Source organism: Onychostoma macrolepis, chromosome 22 (genome assembly GCF_012432095.1).
Source record: "Onychostoma macrolepis isolate SWU-2019 chromosome 22, ASM1243209v1, whole genome shotgun sequence".
In the NCBI taxonomy this organism is placed as follows: domain Eukaryota; kingdom Metazoa; phylum Chordata; class Actinopteri; order Cypriniformes; family Cyprinidae; genus Onychostoma; species Onychostoma macrolepis.
Genome location: NC_081176.1, coordinates 1679330 through 1701639, shown reverse-complemented (window position 1 = coordinate 1701639; position 22310 = coordinate 1679330). Strand labels below are relative to the sequence as shown.

Below are 22310 nucleotides of genomic sequence, written 5' to 3'. Positions count from 1 at the left end.
ATATATTCAATAATTTATTTCTATTTTATTTTTCAAAAAATAGCGTAATACAATACATGTTATGTAAATATAATACAAACATTACAATTATACATATGTAAGTATAGAAAAAAATACCTATTTGTATACATAATAAATCATCATGCAAATAGTTAATAACATTTATGAACTGATTTGTGTACATACATGTACAAAATGTAATTATTTTTCTAATAATTCCTGCCGTGATGTAACGTCAAACTGTACAGTTTGATAAAATCTGCTCTTTTGAGTTAATATTTACTCAGGTCAAGGTTTACGGAGTTTAAACTCTAGCTGATCATTTACAACGGCACTTTCGCTTGTTTGTATCCACAAACTACCAACTACATATTTACGAGAATTAACTGTAAACCACTCTAAGTATTTACTCAATCAATCATCTAATTAAAATGAATAAAACAATCGCTGATGAACGTATCGTTATGGCGACGCGCGTGTCGAATCAGCGCGTGTGAACCCGCAGATGAGTGACGCGGCAGCGCGAGAGCGGAGCTAACGCGAACCTGCGAGTGAAATAACTCACGAAACTGCGGGAAATCAGCGTCGAATCACCGATAAACGGCCCGGTCGCGACGGTAAGACGATAGTTTGTGTTTTAGAGCGCTGTTTGTACGGGAAGCGGCGGACGGAGGCTGTGTTTGAGAGTGTTTTGGTCAGCTGACGACTGGCGTGTGTGTGTTTCTGTGTGTTACAGAGATCTTCAGTCATGAAGGAAAACACCTTCTCTCGGGATTTAGGATAGAAACACACTACAACACACACACATACATAATAACACACTGTTTCCACACTCCTCCTCCTCCTGCTGATGAAGATAAAGATGATGCTGGTGATGAAGATGAGGCCCTGACTCTCTCTCTCACGCACGCGCACACACGCACACACACACACACACACACACACACCTGCAGCTGTTTCCACACTCTGATGAAGAAGATGATGATGCTGGTGATGAAGATGAAGCCCTGACACACTCACACACTCACTCACACACACACACACACACACACACACACACACACACACACTGGTATCATGGGCTCGTCTCTCAGCGAGCCCTGCATCTATGATAAGCTGTCAGAGAGCATCGACATCCTCCGGCAGTCTGGATACAGGTATGGGATGTCCGAGAGCGAGATCGAGAAGTTCATCAAGCAGGTTCTGGAGACTAACGAGCCCCGCAGGGACCCGCCACAGTTCCCCATCCTGAGGGCCACCGTCAAGGTGCGAGGGGCCAGATACACACACACACACACACACTCTCTCTCACACACACACACACACACACACTCTCTCTCACACACACACACACACACACACACACACACACACACACACACACACACACATACACACACACACACACACACACACACACACACACACTCTCTCCCACACACACACACACACACACTCTCTCTCACACACACACACACACACACACACACACACACACACACACACACACACACTCTCTCTCTCCCACACACACACACACCAGCAAGACACAATACAGGCAGACGGACTCCAGACAGCAGATCGATAAAACTCGTCAAAAACTAAAAAATATACATATAAATTATTAAAATGATTTAAAATGTAATTGAAAAATATATAATTTTTAATATTTTTGTAACAAAATATTTTATTATATTTTTACGTGTAATATAAGATACAATATTTGTAAAATATTTTACATATTATATATATCATATACATTATATTTATAAAAATAAAATTGTAATATAAAACTTATTATAATATTTACTAGAATATATTGATGGTAGAATATTTATTATACTTTTTTATATTATAAAAATATAATGAAACAATTCTATTCATATATGGCCACATATAAGTAAGTTACATACATTATTTTGAGAATTTCACAAAATGTTTGAAATAAATTACGTGGTCACCTGAAATATTACTGCTGTTAGTCACATGCAGTGTTTTATTACTGGGATTTTACTATTGTATGATTATAGTATTTCTGTGTGTACTATATCTATAATAATATTGTTGATCATTTTAAAATAAGAATTTTTATTTTAAAAAGTCGTGTGCTGATGTGTGTGTGCTGTGTATATTAATTATATATAATTCACACACATGCATGTATAGATTTCAGAAAAATAGGTTGTTTATATATTAAATGTTTATAATATAAATTATATGAATATAAATATAGACATGTAAATATTTTCAAAATATATACTGTATGTGTATGTACTTATATATATACATACTTAATAAATATACACAGAACACACACATATTATGCAAACAAAAACTTTTTTGTATGCAATTAATCGTTTGACAGCACTAATATTTTTACATCTAAATTTTTATAACCTAAAAAAAATATTTACATGCACAACATAACATGTATAGTATTATTCCTGAAATTTTATCATCATATGATTATTATATTATAATTTTTATATTTACATTTGTAAAAATAAATTTAGATTATGTAATATGTTAAAAATGTATCAGTTGTAGTCTTAAAATAATATCACTGCTATAAAATGATACAATATGCATTGTATCATTTTATATGAACATGTTTGTGAACATTACAATATATATATTGTAATTAAAAAAAAAAAAAAAATGTATATATATATATATATTACACACACAGTATTGGCGTGTGTCACAGATGTGTGTGTGTGTGTGTGTGTGTGTGTGTGCAGCTGGTGCTGGCGCTGGGGGTTCTGCTGATGGCGGTGCTGGTGTTCACGTATCCTCAGAGCGCTCCTCTGCTGGACTCCTCGAGCGCAGCTAGACTCAACAGCTCATCTCCTCTCAGTCACGCACGGCTGCTGGAGCTGCCCATCGCCAACAAATACAACCTGCACGGTGAGACACACACCGCCAGACGCGCAGTTAGAGGGTCCTATTACACAAGAATCCAGTATAGAATTATGTTACTTAGTTACTTTTTATGGAAAGTAATGCATTGCGTTACTTTTTAAATCCGGGCAGGGCTTGCTTTGTTTTTAATATAAAAAGTTCTTCTTGTACAAATGCAAAAGCCCTTTCACACCAAAAGTGAAGTGAATCCGATCATCGAAGGTCAGCAGCAAAGACATCGGTTAATAAAATGGGATTAAATACATAAATGATATTCATCTTATTTAACATATTTAATTATTGCAGGTTTGTATAATATTCTGAGTTTGCATTTCACTGTTTTTACTGATTGTGAGGAACACTGAATGTGTTTTTGCTGCTAATTTCTCTCAAGCTGTCCGTCAATACATGAGAAACACAGTAACGAGTTAATTATCTGAAAAAGTAACTCAGATATTTCCTTCTGAATTAATAAGTAATGTGTTACTCTACTAGTTACATGAAGTAATCTGATTATGTAACTCATGTTACTTGTAATGCGTTACCCCCAACACTGGTGTGTGTGTGTGTGTGTGTGTGTGTGTGTGGGCAGGGTTTCACGAGCGGTGGGCGTCCGGTGCGCCGCAGATGTCGCAGGTGAACTGCTCGGCCTGCGCAGACGTGACTGAAGTGCTGGAGCTGAGAGCGTCTGCGGGGATCGACAGACACACACAGCCACTGCTGCTCAAGGTACACACACACACACACACACACACACACACACACACTCTCTCTCACAGTGTGTGGTGATGGAGGTTAATGTGTGTGTGTTTCAGGGCGGGGAGTCTCTGTCTCGCCGTGTGTCTCATCTGGAGCAGTTCTCACAGCCGCAGACACCTGCCAACTTCACCCTGCTCTGGTAACCAGCAGCGCTCTGATTATTACACGATCATCAGCATCTGTGTCTGTGTGTGTCTGAAGCTCGTGTGTGTGTGTGTGTGTCAGGAGTTTCTCGTCCGGTCCCAGAGAGACGCTTCTCCAGTGGTTGTTTCCTGACACTGAGCTCTGCCCTCTGCTGGAGAACACAGGAACAACACTGCAGCGCTGCCAACTGAGCGACCGACCCAGCGCTCAACACACGGTCAGAACACGCTTTCATACACATACAGCGGGTTAAATAAGCATTGAACACGTCAACATTTCTCCCAGTAAATATATTTCTAAGGATGCTGCTGACTTGAAATCTTCACCAGATGTCGGTAACAACCCAAGTAATCCATACATACAAAGAAAACAAAACAAATAAGTTCAGAAATTAAGTTATGTGTAATAAAGTGGAACGACATAGGAGCAAAGCTATTGAACACATGACGAAAGCAAGGTGCAAAAAGGCATGAAAGCCAAGACACCAGCTGAAATCTATCAGTAATTAAAGCAATCCTGCCCCTCGTCAGTGGAAACTAATATTAGCTGATTCAGTCCCAACAGCTACAGAACCAGGATGAAGATGATGAAACAAGGGTGACAATGATCCCAAACTAGGGGTGTGCGATATATATCGTCTGCAATAATATCGTAATTAACGATGTGCAATTTGACATTATCGAGTATTTTGCAAAAACCAAACAGAACAGCTACGGAGTGCAGGCTTGCGTTACAAAGATAACCAAGGTGTGGGAACCCTGATGAATACAAATGTGATATTGTTTATTGAACTGTTGTATAAAATCAATAAGTTAATATTAAGAGACTTAGACACCATCTTGCCTGATTTTGCTCTTTCACCGACAAAAAAAAAACTGCTTTGCATCTGTTTGGTTCCTGAATGAATCAACCGTTTAAATGATTCGGTTCAGTCGCAATGACTCGCTTATTAACAGTGACTTGCTGCCACCTGCTGGCGGTTTTAATTTCACATTTAAAGTAGCTTTTCATTTTAAAATAATCTCAAATATCAGTATTCAATGTTTTATGTTTAAAATATCAAAACATTATGCTTTTGTATTTGAAGGATATGAAGAATATCAAAAACTGCAGCTGTCCACGGTAGTCAGATATCAGCACAATAACACACTCGGCAAAATTATCGTTATCGGAAAAAAAATGCTATTTTTTTTTTCAATATCGCACACTTATCCCAAACACAGCCAAGCGAACTCTCGACTGGTTTCAGAGAAAGACAGTAAAGCTGCTAGAACGGCCAGACAATCACCTGACTTCAATCCAATACAAAACAAGAACTAAAGGTCAGAGTTCATAGAAGAGACCCACAGATTTGAAGACAGAATCACACGTGAGCGATGCATGCCACTAGTTTCTGCTGCAGGAGCGTCTTGAAGCTCTCATTACCAACAAAGCCTGAACCTATTTGTTTTGTTTTCTTGGCATGTATGGATTATTTGGGTTGTTATCTACATCTGGTGAAAATCTCATGTCAACAGCACCTTTAAAAATCTATTTACTGGGAAAAAACGGTGACGTGGTCAATATTTACATGCCTTTCTATCAAAGTTATCTGACATTATCAAGATGAGTTTGTTCTGACAGTGAGTTCTAAACCGTGTTAACGTGAGCTGTTGAAGAGTGTATATAAAGGCCCATCTCGTCGTCGTTGTTGTAGCGTGTGCAGGTGTTGGGCTGGCTGGTGGTGGCTGAGGGTTCTCCGTCGGTGCGTGTTCTTCCCGTCCAGCGATGCCAAAACCACTGCCGCTCCTTCAGTCTGTGGCTGGAGCCGGGAGACATGGGTAAGACGCATCTCTCAGAGCCGTGAGCTGCAGACGCCGGAGCGTCTCTTCATTACTGTGCTGCTTCTTCTTCTTCTGTGCGCAGTGCTGGCCGACCCGCGCTACTGGCTGATGGAGCTCTTCCCGTCTGGAGCTCAGCGAGTGCTGTGTGACGGCCCTGTGCTCTGAGACTCTGATCCGTCCCGAGGAGAACCGCAGACCTGTTCAGTGACGTCTCTTTCTGCTGCTGAGCGTCTGTGATCCTGGGTTCCGGTGATGCTTTCTGACGCTCGCAAACTTCAAAGAAACTGTATTTTGTTGAAAGAAAATCAAACCTATTTTAGGATATTTTAGTACATTTTGACATTGTTTTCATTGCTGTTTAAGCGCATTTCGTCCTCAACCTACTGGGATGCAAAAACACAATCTCATTACTGTATACAGAAAAATTCTCATTACTGTTACAATACAATTACTTGATGTTAATTTATAAAGCCAACTGTAAATTATTTTTATGGTAGTATTTGTCGTACTGACTGAATTTAAATAAACAAGAGTACTATTTCTGTGATACAGTGCTGAGAATTGTTTGGGGGAATATTTTTATGGTAAAAAAAAGTGTAACGGTAATGAGAATAAATATAACTGATATAATGGAAATGAGAATAATTTTATGATTTTTTTTTTTTTTTTGTTATGGTAAATCTTTTTTTTATGACGGTAATGAGAATTAGTGTATATTTTTCATTATGGTAATGAGAATGAAAATTATTTATTATTTAAAATCTCTCTTCATATAGTAATTTTTTTTTAAATTTTTGGTGAAGGTAATGAGAATGATCATATTTTTCATTATGGCAGTAAGAAATGCATTTTTATGATGGTAATGAGAATTAGTGTATATTTTTCATTATGGGAATGAGAATTATTTTGTTCAAAATCTCTGTTTTTGGTGAAGGTAATGAGAATGATTATATTTTTCATGATGGTAATGAGAAGGAGGTTTTTTGTACGTGTTACAGTGACGAGAACAAGAATTTTTCTGTATTACGGTAATGAGAACAATTCATTTTTGTGAGTATTACGGTAATGACATTTGAGAATATTTTGTAATATTATGGTAACAAGGACTTATCAGGAGAATCTACGTTTTTTTTCATTATGGTAATGATGGTGAATATTTTTGCATCACAGTAACATGTCGGAAATGCGTTTTATTGTCATGAATCTAATTTCAGTGTTGAAATGTGATCCGCACATGTTCCGCGATCAGCCAATCAGAGCACTTTAAATGTTGGCCATCAGCCGATGATGTCATTTCCTGGTCGAGCGACGACATCACCGCCGTCAGATCGTGCCGACGGTTTAATATAGCCAACGTTTTTTGTTCTCTGGAGATTAATCATTGTAAATAATGAGATGCAGATGATGTGATTTACTAATATGATTCAGAGATTTATGTTGATTGTGATTTTACTGCAGGATTTACACAGTAAACAAAAGCTGCTGTTCGTAACCCGCTGCGTGTGATTGCAGTGTTTCTTATGTGATTGTTCGTCACATTTAGAGAGAAAACAGATGTGTGATGGTGGTTTTATAATGTCTAAAGCCAGACTGAGCGTGTGAAGTGTTCAAATGCAACAAAAAAAGCTGATTATGTGGAAGTATGCATTAGAGACCGAGTTGGTCCAGGTGAGAAAAAAAAAAAACTTTTTTCTTCTTTATTGCCAAAGAAATATAAATTCGATATAGAATTATAAATATATAAGTAATTATTATTTTTATATATGGGTATAGTACTTAAAAAGTAACGAAAAATATAATAATGCTAAAGTTAATATCAATATTGGTCAGAAATAACTTTTAAACAACAGTACTAAGATTATCAAAAAGCTTTTTGAACATAATAAAGGTAAGTTTTTGCTGTATACATTTCCTCAGTGAGTGTTTGTGAAGAAGATTTCCTCCACATGAGCTGTATTCTTCCGGTTCCGGGTTATTAAGAGCAGAAACGCGAAAGAATGGAACGCGGCGGAAGTGAATGTGGAGAACCGGATGTGAGTCTCTGTGTTGGCGACAGGAGGCGCTCTGTGGCTCAAACACACGGGACTTTGGACTGAATAGTTGCTTTACAAAATTCTATAATTTAATATGTAATTATTATTAGTATTATAATATATTTTTAGTATTTACTAACACATTCATTAACAGAAATGGGGGGAAATCAAAATAGTAAATCTAACACCCATCATTATATTGAGATGCTACAACAGGTCTTTCTCATACTTCATTTTATTCCTCTGAATGTTATTATTCGTGTTCATTTATAATAGTTTTACTCTAGGTTCTGCGATGAAAACCTCTTAAACGTTGTGCTTTCCAGCTCACGCATTTGTTATTTTATTGATTTTCTCAATATTTAGATTTTTTTGCACCCTCAGATTCAAGATTTTCAAATAGTTGCATCTCGATCAAATATTGTAAATATAAACCATACATCAATGGAAAGATTATTTATTCAGCTTTCAGATGATGTATAAATCTCCAAAAATTGACCTTTATGACTGGTTTTGGGGTCCAGGATCACATTTATGGAAGCAAACCGATTTTCAAACATAGTCTGTACTTTATCTTGTAATGTACGGTTTGAGCGCCGCCTGCCGGAGGACCGAGGCGCTGCGTGTGTCGCGTGATCGCGTGTCGCGGTGCATGTCGGGCCGCTGGCGGTGGTGAGTATCCCAGCCTGCGCTGCTGCTGCTCCGGAGAGAATGATGGGATAGTGGCGGACACACAGCAGCGCTGCAGACACACGCACACTAACATTATTCGCGTTATTCCCGCGCTCTGTCCGTCTATATGTGTGTTTGTGCGCGTGTGAGAGTGCGCGTGAGTGTGTGTGTGACACGAGGCCTGCGGCGTGCGCGTGTCTGCGTTCGTCTGCACTGTAAACACACTTACAAAAGTACTGTGGTAGTACCATGGTGCAGTATTATCACCAGAATCAGAAGTGATTTACATGGTGCTCCGGGGTTCCTCAAACACACCACGGTATTACCATGGTAAACGTGGAAACACAGGGTAGTACCATGGTACTTTTTAGTGTGTCTTGCAGCAGCGCAAATATGGTGCTTTTAACTTATTTTGACACTCAACTGGACCGTATGTTGCTTAGCAACAGCAGCACCAGTGTCTGCTGGATTTACTGTAGTCAACTTTGCGTTGCTAAGCAACGCCAAAAAGTTCGGTAGTTGACGCGGCCGTAATTTCGCGGCAAAACATCCACTGTACAATGCAGCAAACACAGAATAACTTTAAAATTAATCAGATTTCTGTTGGTCAACATGCCAATTTCACCTGACCAGTATTTCGCTTTAAACTCTCGATTGTGTGTATTTCGCCTGCGAAGATTCGTTGAATAACGGTATAAGTGGCGTGTGAAATCTAAACGCTTTACGCATAAAGTGTTTGAAATCACTTAACTTTTGTTTTAGTAATTTTGTGCTTTCGTCATGTTATTATTTATTTTTATTTTTTAATTCTATTAAGCTTTATTTCAGTTATTGTTTTCGCATGTTTCACATGTATAAGTACAATAAAAAAAATGTAATTAACATCGACATAAATTAAGCAAATACAACAAATACTAATAAAAAATAAATAATTTTATTTTTTTTGCATTTTTGATAATGAGAATTTGGGAGAAAAATGTAATCATTATCACTCAAAATAATGTCGCAATTATTGATTTTATTTATTGCTTTATAAATACTGCCATGATCAACAAAATGCAATTTTTATAATAATTAATTTTATGCAATGCATTTATGAGAATTTGGGAGGAAAATCAGCTTCGTTAGCATTAAAACAATGTTGCAATACCAGGAATCTTGAACCTAATGAACCTAAAATGCTAAATATAAATTAAGCCACGGCAAAAATGCACAGTAGTAAATATCCACTGTACGTGAAGTGCCACTTGCACAGAATCACTAAAACCAAGCAGGTTTCTGTCGGTCAACGCAATGCATTCTCATGACCAACATTTTGCCCACGACAGTTCCCCGAATAACGGTAAATGTTGCCAAGATGGCATGTGAAATCTAAACGCTTTACATATTTGAAATAAAACTCAATCATTCTCCTGAAAGATTCTCAGATGTCAGTCGAATTGTATTGTTATTTGACTGCTGTATTTGAGGTGTAAGGTATCTGATAACGACTGTACATGTGTATAGTTGTGTGATGCGGCTGTGTTTAAGGTGTAATGTGTGTGTGTTCAGGCTGCAGTGAGATGATGGAGGGTTTGGGGCTTCAGGCCGTGGCTCTGAGCGACGGATCCACGGCTTACATACAGCAGACCATCAGCGGTGAGACAATCTCATGAAAATATGCACGTAGTATTAGTATTATAACAAGTGCTGTCAAACGATTAATCGCGATTAATCGCATCCAAATGAAAAGTTTTTGTTTACATAATACATTTGTGTGTACTGTATATATTCATTATGTAAATACACACACATGCATGTATATATTTAAGTAAAATGTTTATATTTCATATACTTATTTATAATATAAATTGTATCAGAATCAGAATTAGCTTTATTTGCCAAGTACGCGAGCAAACGCAAGAAATGTTTTATTTTTTTTATATGACTATGAATATATACATGTAAATATTTTCAAAATGTTATTTTTATTTGTTTATTCCTTTATTTAACCATTAAAATATATGCTGTATGTGTGTATTTATATATTCATAATAAATATACATAGTATTATGTAAACAAAAACTTTTATTTTGGATGCGATTAATCCTTTGACAGCGCTAGTATTTTAAGTCATTTTATAGGCTATTGTTCACTTAGGTCTATTTTTATTACTTTAAAAATGAATTATAATTATTCGATTAATCGTCAGAATAATCAACCGATTAATCGCCATAGTAATCGACCGATTACTCGATTACCCAAATCAATGTTAGTGACAGCCCTGGTGTAAGAGATCTGATGGTGTTGTGATGTTTAGATACGAGTCTAATGGAGGGAAACACGGTTCAGCTGGAGGACGGGACCACGGCGTTCATTCAGCACGTCAGCATCCAGCAGAAAGGTGTGTGTGACGCCGCTGAGCAAGTGTGATATCAAGGAAAATCTGTTCACTCGGCGGCCATATTTGCAACGCCTCCGGGCAGCTCATACAAGACCAAGTCCTATCTAAATGAATGAATCCTGAAATCTCAAAAACTGCCGTATGAGCTCACAATTAAATCACACGTTTCAAATCAGCAACCAAATCTGAAATGAACTGCCCTATGAATGTTGTTTCTTATGTTTAAATAGCGTTTAAAAAGCGTTTTTTTTTTTTTTTGGCTAGACCAGCCAATGCGCATGCGGCGTTATAACGCACGTAAAACCAGCCTCAGGTTTCTATGGGAACCGGAGCTTATAAAGCCCCATTCATAATGATATAGTTCTAAAAATCATTCTCTGTATGAATGACAAATTAACTTTATTAAATTCATACAGAATCATTAGTCTTTTAGTCTGTCTATTTAAACATCTGTGTTTAGCTTCAGAATGGTGTCTTTGACAACAGTATTCTATCAAAATGACATCCAAGGAACAACAATACATTTTTTCTTTTATTCCATGGATATTCCATGTTTCTCTCCACTCTTCACTTGTTTACTTCTCGTAATAAAGTGCATGTGACGCTCGCGGCCATCGTTTGCAGTCTGTGAGGACATAAATACATGAACAACATGTAAAAAAGATAACTTATTAATGTTTTATGCATTCATTTGATGATAAAAGAATGTAAATACACATCAAAGAATTTCTGAGGAAAAAAAAAACATTTCATAAGGCTATTGTAAGAATAAATGAAACTTGTTTGTATGCATTCAAATAATTAGACATGCAAAAACACAGAATTTGGTAACTAAAACATAAGGTGAAAAAAAAAAAATGTAATAAGGCCCTAAACATGTTATTTTTATTAAACTTTTAATAAATTGATGTTAAATTGTTTAGGTTTAATGATTTTAATTAATTAGACATGCTTTTTGGTTAATCCAACTTAATTTAAAGTAGTGCTGTCAAATGATTAATCGCGATTAATCGCATCCAAAATAAAAGTTTTTGTTTACATAATATATGTGTGTGTTCTGTGTATATTTATTATATATATTTAAATACACACACGTACAGTATATATTTAAAAAAAAATGTTCTGTTTATATATTAAATATATAATGTAAAATATAAGCATTTAAATGTATATACATGTAAATATTTTCAAAGTATATACTGTATGTGTGTGTAGTTTATATATATATATATATATATATATATATATATATATAATAAATATACAAGGTACACACACATATATAATGTAAACAAAAACTTTAATTTTGGATGCGATTTATCGTGATTAATCGTTTGACAGCACTACTTTAAACATTAAACAGGAGTCCAGAAAAAATTTAAATGGGAAAAACAGAATCTGGAAAAAAATGAAACAGATTTCATATAAGAGTGTTTGGTGATACTCAGAGAGAGAGAGAGTGATACTAACGAGTGTGTGTGTTTAGAGTCGCTGGCGTTTGAGGACGGTCAGGCGGTGCAGTTGGAGGATGGGACCACGGCCTTCATTCACCACACACCTAAAGGTGCCCATACGCTAACTCTCTTACATACACCGAGTCCCTGAGCGCGCTTGACCTCTGACCTCTGTGTGTGACAGACGGCTTCGACCCCGGCGCCGTGGAGGCCGTTCAGCTGGAGGACGGCAGCACGGCGTACATCCACCACCAGACGGGCGGCGCTGTGGAGCTAAACGCCGAGGCCATCGCTACGCTGGAGAGCTACGCTAGCAAGGTCTGACCACACATACGTGACATGCTCAACGCTAGCCCTGATTTTTAGGGTTGGGTATCAAAAACCGGTTCCATTTTAGAACCAGTTCTAAATTTCCAAGATTTCGATTCTGTTTAACGATTCCTGCATTTGCATTTTAATGTGATTTAAAGCGATTTAAGAAATTGCGCGTTCCCAGCCTGTGTCCGTTCTCGAACTGTTCTGTGCATTTCCACGGCAGAAAAGGTTGTTAGGGCGGAAAACGCAGACAGAATCGTGGAATCCAGTCATAAAAATACAATTTACAGTTTAACATGGAATTTCACGTAAAGTTTGGATGAAGTAATCAAAAGTACGTCATTACACCTCAATCAAATCGCAATATAGACTAGTATCTGTGAATATTAAGCCAAAGCATTTTAAATATGAATCGTTCATGTTCTGCGTGTCTCTGTGTGTTTTTTTGTTTGTTTTTACTACACACAAATTAAAGCACGCAACGCTCGCGGAGATTTCACCGTCTGTCGTCTCTCTAAATGAGGACATAAATACACGAACAACATCTCCAGAACTGCTCTGAGAGTCAATCCATGAGCGATGTACCCTTTCATTTGAGCAAAACTAGTGTCATATGTATGCACGGCAACCCGTCAAAATAAAAGTTCGGTTTAACTTGAAGACATTGTGGCAGAAATGTATTATTAAATGTATTATCGTTCAGTAGAATGTAAGAAATATGGCTAGGCTACTACTACTGTTGAGAAATTAATAAAACTTAATTTTTTATCTATCTTTAACACTTTAATATTTGAAATTTATATTAGCCTAGTTGTTTTTGGTGTGGTATTTTTGATAAAAAGCATAGGCAAAATTTCCTCTTGTGTTCTGTAGGCTGCTGATATTTGTTATTCAGCTGCAACAGAATGCTTTGTAAAAAGACACAGAATAAATGTTTTTATATAGTGGATTTATTATCTTATTGGAATCGATAAGAATCGGAATTGATAAAAGTGAAACGATACCCAACCCTAGTGATTTTATACGTTCATAACTTGTGTTTGATTTGATGTGGCTCAGCTGACGGGGTCAGAGGTCGAGGTCGATGAAAACATCGAGAACACAAATGGAGTGGAGCAGACCAGCATACAGGTGTGACAGACAGACAGACAAATTATTAATTTCACTTATTTCTGTTTGTTTATTTAAATAGATCAGTCATTTATTGATTTTATTTATTTAAATTATTAATTGATTTTATTTATATCTTTATTAATTTAGATCAATCAATCATTTATTTATTTTATTTGTTTAGATACAGACAAATAGATAATTTATTGATTTTACTTATGTATATATTTATTCAGATAGATTGATAATTTATTAAGTTTTTCTTTTTAATATTGAGATTGATAACTGATTTTATTTACCAATGTTTATTTATATACATAATTGATTGATTTTTATTTGTTTATTTAGATACATAGCCAGATAGATTGCTAATTTACTCATTTGCTTTATTTAGATAATTTATTGATTTTATTCTTTTTTTTTTCAGTTTCATTTTATTATTTTTCAATACTATTATAGTATTTATTCATATTTTTAAATCGCTTTTATTTTCATATTTTCATTTTACTTCACATTTTAGTAATTATTATTTTTATTAGTTATTAAAAATATTTCTATTTATCTTTTTGTTTATATTTGTTTCAGTTGAGAAATTCTAGTAGTTAAACAAAAACCTACTCATTTCATACGAATCCGATACATTATAACTTTATTGTCAGACAAAGTCTGAAATTTGTCTTGCGTTACAGCAGGTTCCCTCACAATTACAAAGACTTTAAACTTATTGAGCTCTAAAACAGCTTGGTGTACAAAAGAGTACTTTAGTCTAATTCGATTATATCTTGTTACCTTATTACGCTGATTAGATGGCAACAGCACAAATTCATTATACAATGCATGATTTGGTTCATTTAGTTTTCAAGGCAACATTTCTAACTTTTGACTAACTGATGTTCAAGTTTTAAATTTTTGTTTGTTTTTACATTTTATTTCAGCTTTATTTCAATTGCCGAAAACAATTTTTAATAGTTTTAGTCAACAGTAACAGTACTACTTTGTTGTTTATATAGATAGTTTATTTGTTTATTTAAACAGATAGATGCATTGTGTGTATATAATTGTCCATATAACGTGTGTGTTGTTTCTCAGCTGATGTTTGAGGGCAGGTCTGGAGCTCTGGTAAAGTCCAGCAGGCCGGAGAGAAGAGTTTCCGCTGTGGACACACGGGCTGCGGCCGATATTACACCACAGCACACCATCTGAAGGTACAGAGCTTCCCACAATGCACAGGGGCAGAGCAGGCCTCTAGAGTCTTACAGCTGTGTGTACAGTTGAGGTCAAAAGTTTACATCCCCCATTCATAATCTGCAAAATGTTAATTATTTTACCAAAATAAGAGGGATCATACAAAATGCATGTTATTGTTTATTTAGTACTGACCTGCAGAAGATATTTCACATAAAAGATGTTTACATATAGTCTACAAGACAAGATAATAATTGAATTTATAAAAATGAACCCATTCAAAAGTTTACATCCCCTTGATTCTTAATACTGTGTAGTTACCTGAATGATCCACAGCTGTGTTTTTTTGTTTAGTGATGGTTGTTCATGAGTCCCTTGTTTGTTCTGAACAGTTAAACTGCCTGCTGTTCTTCAGAAAAATCCCTCAGCTCCCACAAATTCTTTGGTTTTCCAGCATTTTTGTGTAAATAAACAAAAACATGCATTTTGTATTGATTCCTCCAATGTTGGTAAAATAATTCACATTTTGCAGATTCTGAAAGGGAGATGTAAACTTTTGACCACAACTGTATGTGTGTGTTTGTGTGTGTCGCAGGTGCACGAGCGCTCGCACACGGGTGACCGTCCGTACCGATGCGAAGTACCGTCCTGCGCTAAAGCCTTCGCCACCGGGTACGGGCTCAAGAGCCACCTGCGCACGCACACGGGCGAAAAACCCTACAAATGCCCCGAGGACATGTGCTACAAAGCCTTCAAAACGTCCGGAGACCTGCAGAAGCACGTGCGCACACACACTGGTACGAACGCATGACCGAGTTTAAACGCAGAAATTTACAGCAATATCATCGACTTGATTGCACAGATACTATTTAAACTGAACTGAGCTGGACGATGACATCACTGAATTCAATAATGAACTGCCTTTAACTGAAAATTGAGTGTTTACTATTGTCCTCTTGCATTATTGACACACTATTTTCCTATTTAATACGGTAAAGCTACTTTACTGACACAATCTGTATGGTTAAAAGAAAAAGCTATAAAAAAAAAAAAAATTAAGCGACCTAACTATCTTTCTCTTGCAGGCGAGAAGCCGTTTAAGTGTCCGTTTGAGGGCTGCGGACGCTCCTTCACCACCTCCAACATTCGTAAGGTTCATACGCGAACGCACACAGGCGAGCGGCCATACTTGTGTCCGGAGCAGTCCTGTGGAAGAGCCTTCGCCAGCGCAACCAACTACAAGAACCACATGAGGATACACACCGGTAACACAGCGCTCACATGTACCGCTGCTCTAATAATTCCAATAGGAATATGCGCGACTGGGAATTTTGCGCAAATGGCAAAAAGGTTACCGGTGCAGATTTCGCTCCAGTTCATGTTGGTCATGTGAATTTGATGAGTTGACCACCAGAAAGCTGATTGATTTGAAAGTGACTTCATACACTGTTGACAAGTAGACCTGCGAATTTCACAAATGTGACGATAGCTATAACAGAAATGATAAAGGTTTTAAAATCATTCTAATTCTTTAATAATAGGGAACTTTGCACCACAATCATAATGATACAAAGGAACAGTATCATTGGAATCACTTTCAGAAGTACTGTATTTTTATATTTTCAGTTTTCGTTTTAATTTTACTTTGAGTTTTACTAATTTTGTTATGTGCTTGTTATTTTTATTAGTTCTTTTTGATATTTCTGTTAAGCTTTTATTTCTGCATGTTTTAGTTTTAACAATATTATTACTTCAAATTCAACTTTTTTTCAGTAAGTTTTTTTTTTCTTCCAGCTGATGAATGATAAAAACATTCAGAGCCTATCAGAATCCTTCCGACTTCAAAGAGCTCCAGCATTTAAAGTGGCAGACCACAAAACTGCAGCTCACTTATAATAAACAGAATGTTATCATGCGTTACTGTGGACGATAATATAGTTATCGTCATAGTTATCTTTATAATTACCTGCCTTCATATATTTGCATTCACATTTACCATTGCTCTGTGGAATTTCACAGTCATTCAAAATGGAATCTTTTTGAAAAGGGTGAAAAAAGTTCTCCAAGTAGATTTCTCACATGTTCAAGTTGGTCACACAAATTTGCCACGTTGACCAACAGAAAGCTACATGGTTTGAAAGTGACTTTATACATTGCTACACTGTTGACAGTGGACCTTTTTTACATGCAAAATTTCACTACCGCGAACGCAACTTCAGTGTTAAGGCCCGATCACACCAAAAATGATAACTATAACAATAATAATAAAGTTTTAAAAATCGTTCTAATTCTTTGAGAATAGTGAAGTTCACACCACAACTATAACAATACAAAGGAACAATATCGTTGGAATCACTTTCAGTACTTTTTTTTTACATTTTATATTTTCAGTTTTGTTTTTTTGTTTTTTTACTTTAAGTTTTGGTAATTTTACTATGTACATCATTTTTCTTAGTTCATATTTCTGTTTACTAGATTCGATTTATATTCAGTTCTAAATTTAGCAATTTTGGTATTTCCATTTAATCTTATTTTTCTTAGTTGCGATTTTTCCAGCTGACGTACGACTTTAAAGAGCTCAAGCATTTAAAGCAACAAGCAACAAAACTGCAACACGCTTATAACAAACATCATGTGTTGGTGATGATGGTGTTGATAACATTAGTTATCGGTCTTTAGTGTCTGTTTCATCGTTCTGTTTGCTGTCTCAGGTGAGAAGCCGTATCTGTGTACGGTTCCCGGCTGTGGGAAGAGTTTCACGGAGTACTCCAGTCTTTATAAGCATCACGTGGTTCACACGCACTGTAAGCCGTACACCTGCAGCCACTGCGGGAAGACCTACAGACAGACGTCCACGCTGGCCATGCACAAGCGCACCGCGCACGGAGACTTCGACACCGTGGAGGACGCCGGTACGTCTTTCTCTTATTTCGCGTGACTTGCATTCACTTTCACTGAATTCGAAGGCACTTACGAACAATTTTGTGTGCAGACGCAGAGGTTTTCGAGGCGTCGCCGCAGGACGCCGAGCAGAGCGAATGTGATGCCAAAGTCACCATGGAAACCGACGACATCATCAGCTCACACCTGCAGGTGCTCGGCACGGCCGTCACCATGGTGACCCAGGACGGAACCACCGGCGGGCAGCAGGTCACCATGGTTACGGATGGCAAAGAGCTGCAGCCGGTGGGTATTATGGGATGGATGGTGTTGTGTGGTCATCAGAGCTCAAATCTCTAACTGAGTTCGTTCCTGCAGGTTGCCATAGTAACATCAAACGGCATCATGACTGAAGTGAATGCGTCGCCGTACCAGCAGGTAGCGCTGCTAGCAACAGAAAATGGCACACAGATCGCAGTACAGGTACGAAACATGGCTAATTACTCAGATTACAATACTACACACTAAACGTGGTGATGGTATATTTGTGTTTACATGTAACATTTTAGCTAAAATAACTACCTTAAACTTATCTTCTATTCGCGGTTTTGGCCTCATATTGATCGCTTTTTTTGTGTAGAGTCAACACAAACGATCAAAAACTTTCAAATGTAATTAAAATTTTAACGTAAATAGTATGCCATATTGGCATACTGTTTTATAGTCATTTAAAAAAGACTTAGCATTTATTTTATTCAAGAAAAACTAAATAATGTTATTGTAGTTTGTACAGTATATAGTGATAATATGTTGTTGAACTGTGTGTATTGGTTGTGTATGCAGTTAGAAGATCAGCAGACGTTAGAGGAAGCGATCACCATGGCAACAGCAGCGATTCAGCACAGCGGACTGACCTCAGATCAGTGACAGCTGAAAATCACGTATAGACGCCTCACTTTTTTTTCTTTTTCTTTTTTTTACGTTTAGCGTGTATGAGAGTAAGACATGTTTCTGCAGTCTTAAAGGGTCTTTTTTACCTGCTTTGAGCCAGTAGAAGTGAAACAATATGAAAATAAAAATGTATATTTGTTAATAAATATGCTTTATCCAGTAACTCTTTGTGAAATGTGTTTTTTGAATTATTAAATGGTCTACTCTTCAAACGAGAGACGCGACGAAAACCAAAACGTGAAAAAATGACGAATCTGTTTAAAGGCAGTTGAACCGCTGATCGATCCAAACAGGGGCATATTTGCTTGTCATTTAATCGTATTTTGCAGAATATTCTTATTAAAATATTTATTTTCTTCTTACGATAATGGAATTATTATGTTTGTTTTGTATTGTATTTGTGAAAAAACACCGCAGTATTCCGTGTAGTTGTCACAAAAATTAACACATCCAAATTGATTTTCGTCCTCGTATTTCATTTTAGCGGCTTAATGTGAGAAATATTATACGTGTGTGTCATTACATTGAGTTCTAGAAAAACTTGAATAATCCTAAATACATTTCTGAAGCTCCTTTTCCAATGAGGTAAAAGCCGTTAGAAGACTCGCGCTGTTTTTGATTTGAATCTCCCGCTTCGTCTAAATCAGTGAGAACACTGACGTTACTTAATATGGCGGTTCTCAAACAAACAAACAAACAAACAAACAAACAAATCACAGGAATGATTTTATTTACTCACCTAAGTGCATTTGTGTCTTGTTCATAGCTGCAGTACTGTAATGTGTCCAGCAGAGGTCATAATGTGTCCAGCAGAGGTCAGCAGCTTTACTCTCTATCTGATGGGAGCTCAAACTACAGTTTGCTCATTATATTATCACTGAACTACCGAAACTTTACAATGTGTTTGTTTACACTAACAGAACCTCAAAGAATAACACACATATTTACAGAACTAAATGAGGACCTACCACAGAGTTTTAATCATGACTACCCAAACACTAACCTTATTTTTTTTAATTATTTTTTTTTACATTTTAAAATGTTTTGCCTCAGTTGAAGTGACAAATATGAACAAGTATTGAGATATGTTTAACAGCTTCTTTACTGTGCTTTTTTAAAGATGGTTTTCCAGAATGTGAATTTGTGTTGAATCAGACTATAGATGTATTTCCGTCTTTTACAGCAGTTCACACACACACACACACACACACATACATACATGTTCTCAGTTCTTCCTCGACAACAGTCTCTGATTGGCTGAGCTGCTGTGATGTCAGCCAGTGACGAGAGGGGGGCAGAAAAAAAGCAGTGGTTTTGGGGTTTCCTCCTCCTCAATACTGACTGGAAACACCAGTGTGTGTGTGTGTGTGTGTGTGTGTGAGTACAAGAGGAAGTTAAACCCAGGACACACCCAGACTAAGATCACACACACACACACACACACACACACACACATACACACACACCCGTATGCTGGTGTCAGGTTTTCTTATCTGAGCTGATGAGGGTGGGGTGTGTTTAGGTGACACACTGACAATACAAATAAACTCTTAAATTACTGCCAGATATGTTCTCTGGAACAGTATGTTCTGGACCTACACCTAACTATCTTGTGTGTGTGTGTGCATGTTTGTGTGTGTGTGTGTGTGTGTGTGTGTGTGTAAGCCGCTGTAGTTCATCATGGTTGTGTGAAGCGCTAAGTAAAGTGTCTCTAAATCTGTGTGAGTTTAGTCGTTCGGCTCTTTTAGGCCTTTTTGTGTTTGAAAACACAAGCGGCTGAAACAGGAAATACTCTGAATTCTGGGCTGATCTCTTCCTGTCGTGACCTGTGATCGGATACATGGGCCAAACGAATCACGAAACTTCACTTTAGAGTCTCGAATGCTGCTTTTTCGCAGCTCAGGAGACTTAATTGAGTTCTCAGTTGAGTTTCGTTGACGTTTCAACTTCACGAGTCTTCAATAAACGTCTATACAACTATAAACTGAATGTAGAACACTGATGTTTCATTAGTATTATTTTAGTATATATTATTATTATGTTAAATTTCCATTAAATTTTGTTGCAATGTAATGCACTTTTGTCATTTTTATTCTTTTTTTTTTTCTTTTTTCAGTTTTAGCTATTTAAATTGTTTAAATAAATAATAAATAGTATAAATAGCTTTTAAAAATAAATTAAAAGAAATATTGCCTTGGCTAAAATAAGTTGAAATGTTAAAGTATTAAAGATTATTCAAAAATTGTAATCTTTAGAAATTAAAAAAAGCTAATAGAAATATTGACAAAAGCACATAACAAAATGACTAAAACTAAAATCATAAATGTAGCATTGGCAACTAACTGAGAATAAGTTGAAACTGAAGTATTAAAACTTATAGTTAACAATAACAGAGAGAGAGTAGCGTTTTGATTATTTAGTACTTTTGCTATTTAAAGTGAAATCTGAGCACAATTAGAGACTATAGGGTCTTTCTCTGGACTTTTTCTTCGTCATTTGTTCTGCATTTGATCTCATTGCTGCAGGACTGGTTTCGGTTCCTTAGTCGAGGACGCTTCGTTTCTGGCAATATTATCCACTTTATTGCACAGATACTATTAGAACTGAATTGAGCTGGACGACGGCATCACTGAATTCAATGATGAACTGACTTTAACTGGAAATCTTGCCTGTTTAATACTGTAAAGCTGCTTTGGCACAGTCTGTATTGTATAAAGCGCTGACTCGACTTGGCTTGACTAGAGGAGAAACTGTGATATTATGTCTCACATAAATGCTCTGTGAAGGGTTAACCTGTCCTGGCTTGTGTTGAGCCCCAGCTGAGGGATTGTTTGGATTGTGATGGGGGTTTGTTTTGGTTGTTTGAGGATATGGGGGCAGGGTGTGTGTGTGTGTGTGTGTGTGTGTGTGCCAAGCGACAGCTGCTGGTTTAGTTTCCCGGGAACTTTAGGACAATGAGACACTGTGAGACTTCGGCCAACAGCTGCCAAACACGTCAACACGACTAAATCACTTTACAAACTCTCACAAAACTAAATCTGCTCACGCCACTTCACTTTTCACAGCATGGTTTGTTTTGTTTCCTCGATTCTTTCCGCAGAGGATCCTGCTGGAGTCTCAACAGATTGAAAGTTAAAAAAATCTCCATACGTTCAACTTTTCTTTAATGAATTCAGTTCAGATTAAAAATGTCATGGTCTGTCACAGTGACAGAAATGTGTCTTGGGTTAGGGCTCACAAACTACGTCCAAACATCTATAACACACATGAAATAGTACTAAAAACTACTACTATTAGGAAAAAAACATATAAACTTTGTACTACAATTAAGAAGACTTAGAAATATCAGGAAATTAGTAGCCTACTAAAACTTAAAAAAAATGTAGTACTAAACTAAGAAATTTTAGAGAAAAAAAACAGGACCTTAGTATGAAACCTTAAGGGGAGAAACATAAAAACTTAGTACTGAAATGTAAAATAAAAATTGAAAATTAACGAGGAACTTAGTACTAAAACTTACAACATTTAGAAAAAAAACATGGAACTTGGTACCAAAACCTAGAAAAAACATATAAACCTAGTACTAAAATTTTGAAAATTTGCAAAAATCAGAAACTTAGTACAAAAACTAAAAAAAAAGCTTACTAAACCTTAGAAGTTTAGAAAAAGAACATAAGAGCTTAGAAAAAAAAACAAACAA

General features: G+C 36.6%; 2 protein-coding genes across 2 annotated transcripts; both read left to right on the top strand.

Moving 5' to 3' along the window:
* Positions 1–444: 444 nt before the first annotated feature.
* c22h6orf89 (chromosome 22 C6orf89 homolog) lies at positions 445–7320 on the top strand. The gene is made up of 8 exons (XM_058761945.1): positions 445–617; positions 737–1266; positions 2742–2907; positions 3494–3630; positions 3717–3799; positions 3886–4021; positions 5501–5624; positions 5710–7320. The coding sequence occupies exons 2-8, from the start codon at positions 1078–1080 to the stop codon at positions 5790–5792; spliced, it is 918 nt and encodes a 305-aa protein (XP_058617928.1). The 5' UTR covers positions 445–617; positions 737–1077; the 3' UTR covers positions 5793–7320.
* Positions 7321–8338: 1018 nt separating this feature from the next.
* Positions 8339–18967, top strand: znf76 (zinc finger protein 76). Its single transcript, XM_058761916.1, is given in 14 exon segments — positions 8339–9674; positions 9884–9970; positions 10632–10715; positions 12202–12279; positions 12354–12487; positions 13544–13615; positions 14684–14696; positions 14699–14799; positions 15375–15576; positions 15865–16044; positions 17491–17691; positions 17772–17965; positions 18038–18142; positions 18503–18967. Coding segments are annotated over 14 exon segments (1584 nt in total). The 5' UTR covers positions 8339–9625; the 3' UTR covers positions 18587–18967.
* Positions 18968–22310: the final 3343 nt, after the last annotated feature.

What these genes read in the sequence shown, in the direction of transcription:
- c22h6orf89 (XM_058761945.1), top strand. Translation starts at nt 1,078, where the DNA reads ATGGGCTCGTCTCTCAGCGAGCCCTGCATCTATGATAAGCTGTCAGAG. An exon ending in CAACAAATACAACCTGCACG is followed by an intron (nt 2,908 to 3,493) that starts GTGAGACACACA and finishes GTGTGTGGGCAG; the next exon opens with GGTTTCACGAGCGGTGGGCG. An exon ending in GACCCAGCGCTCAACACACG is followed by an intron (nt 4,022 to 5,500) that starts GTCAGAACACGC and finishes TCGTTGTTGTAG; the next exon opens with CGTGTGCAGGTGTTGGGCTG.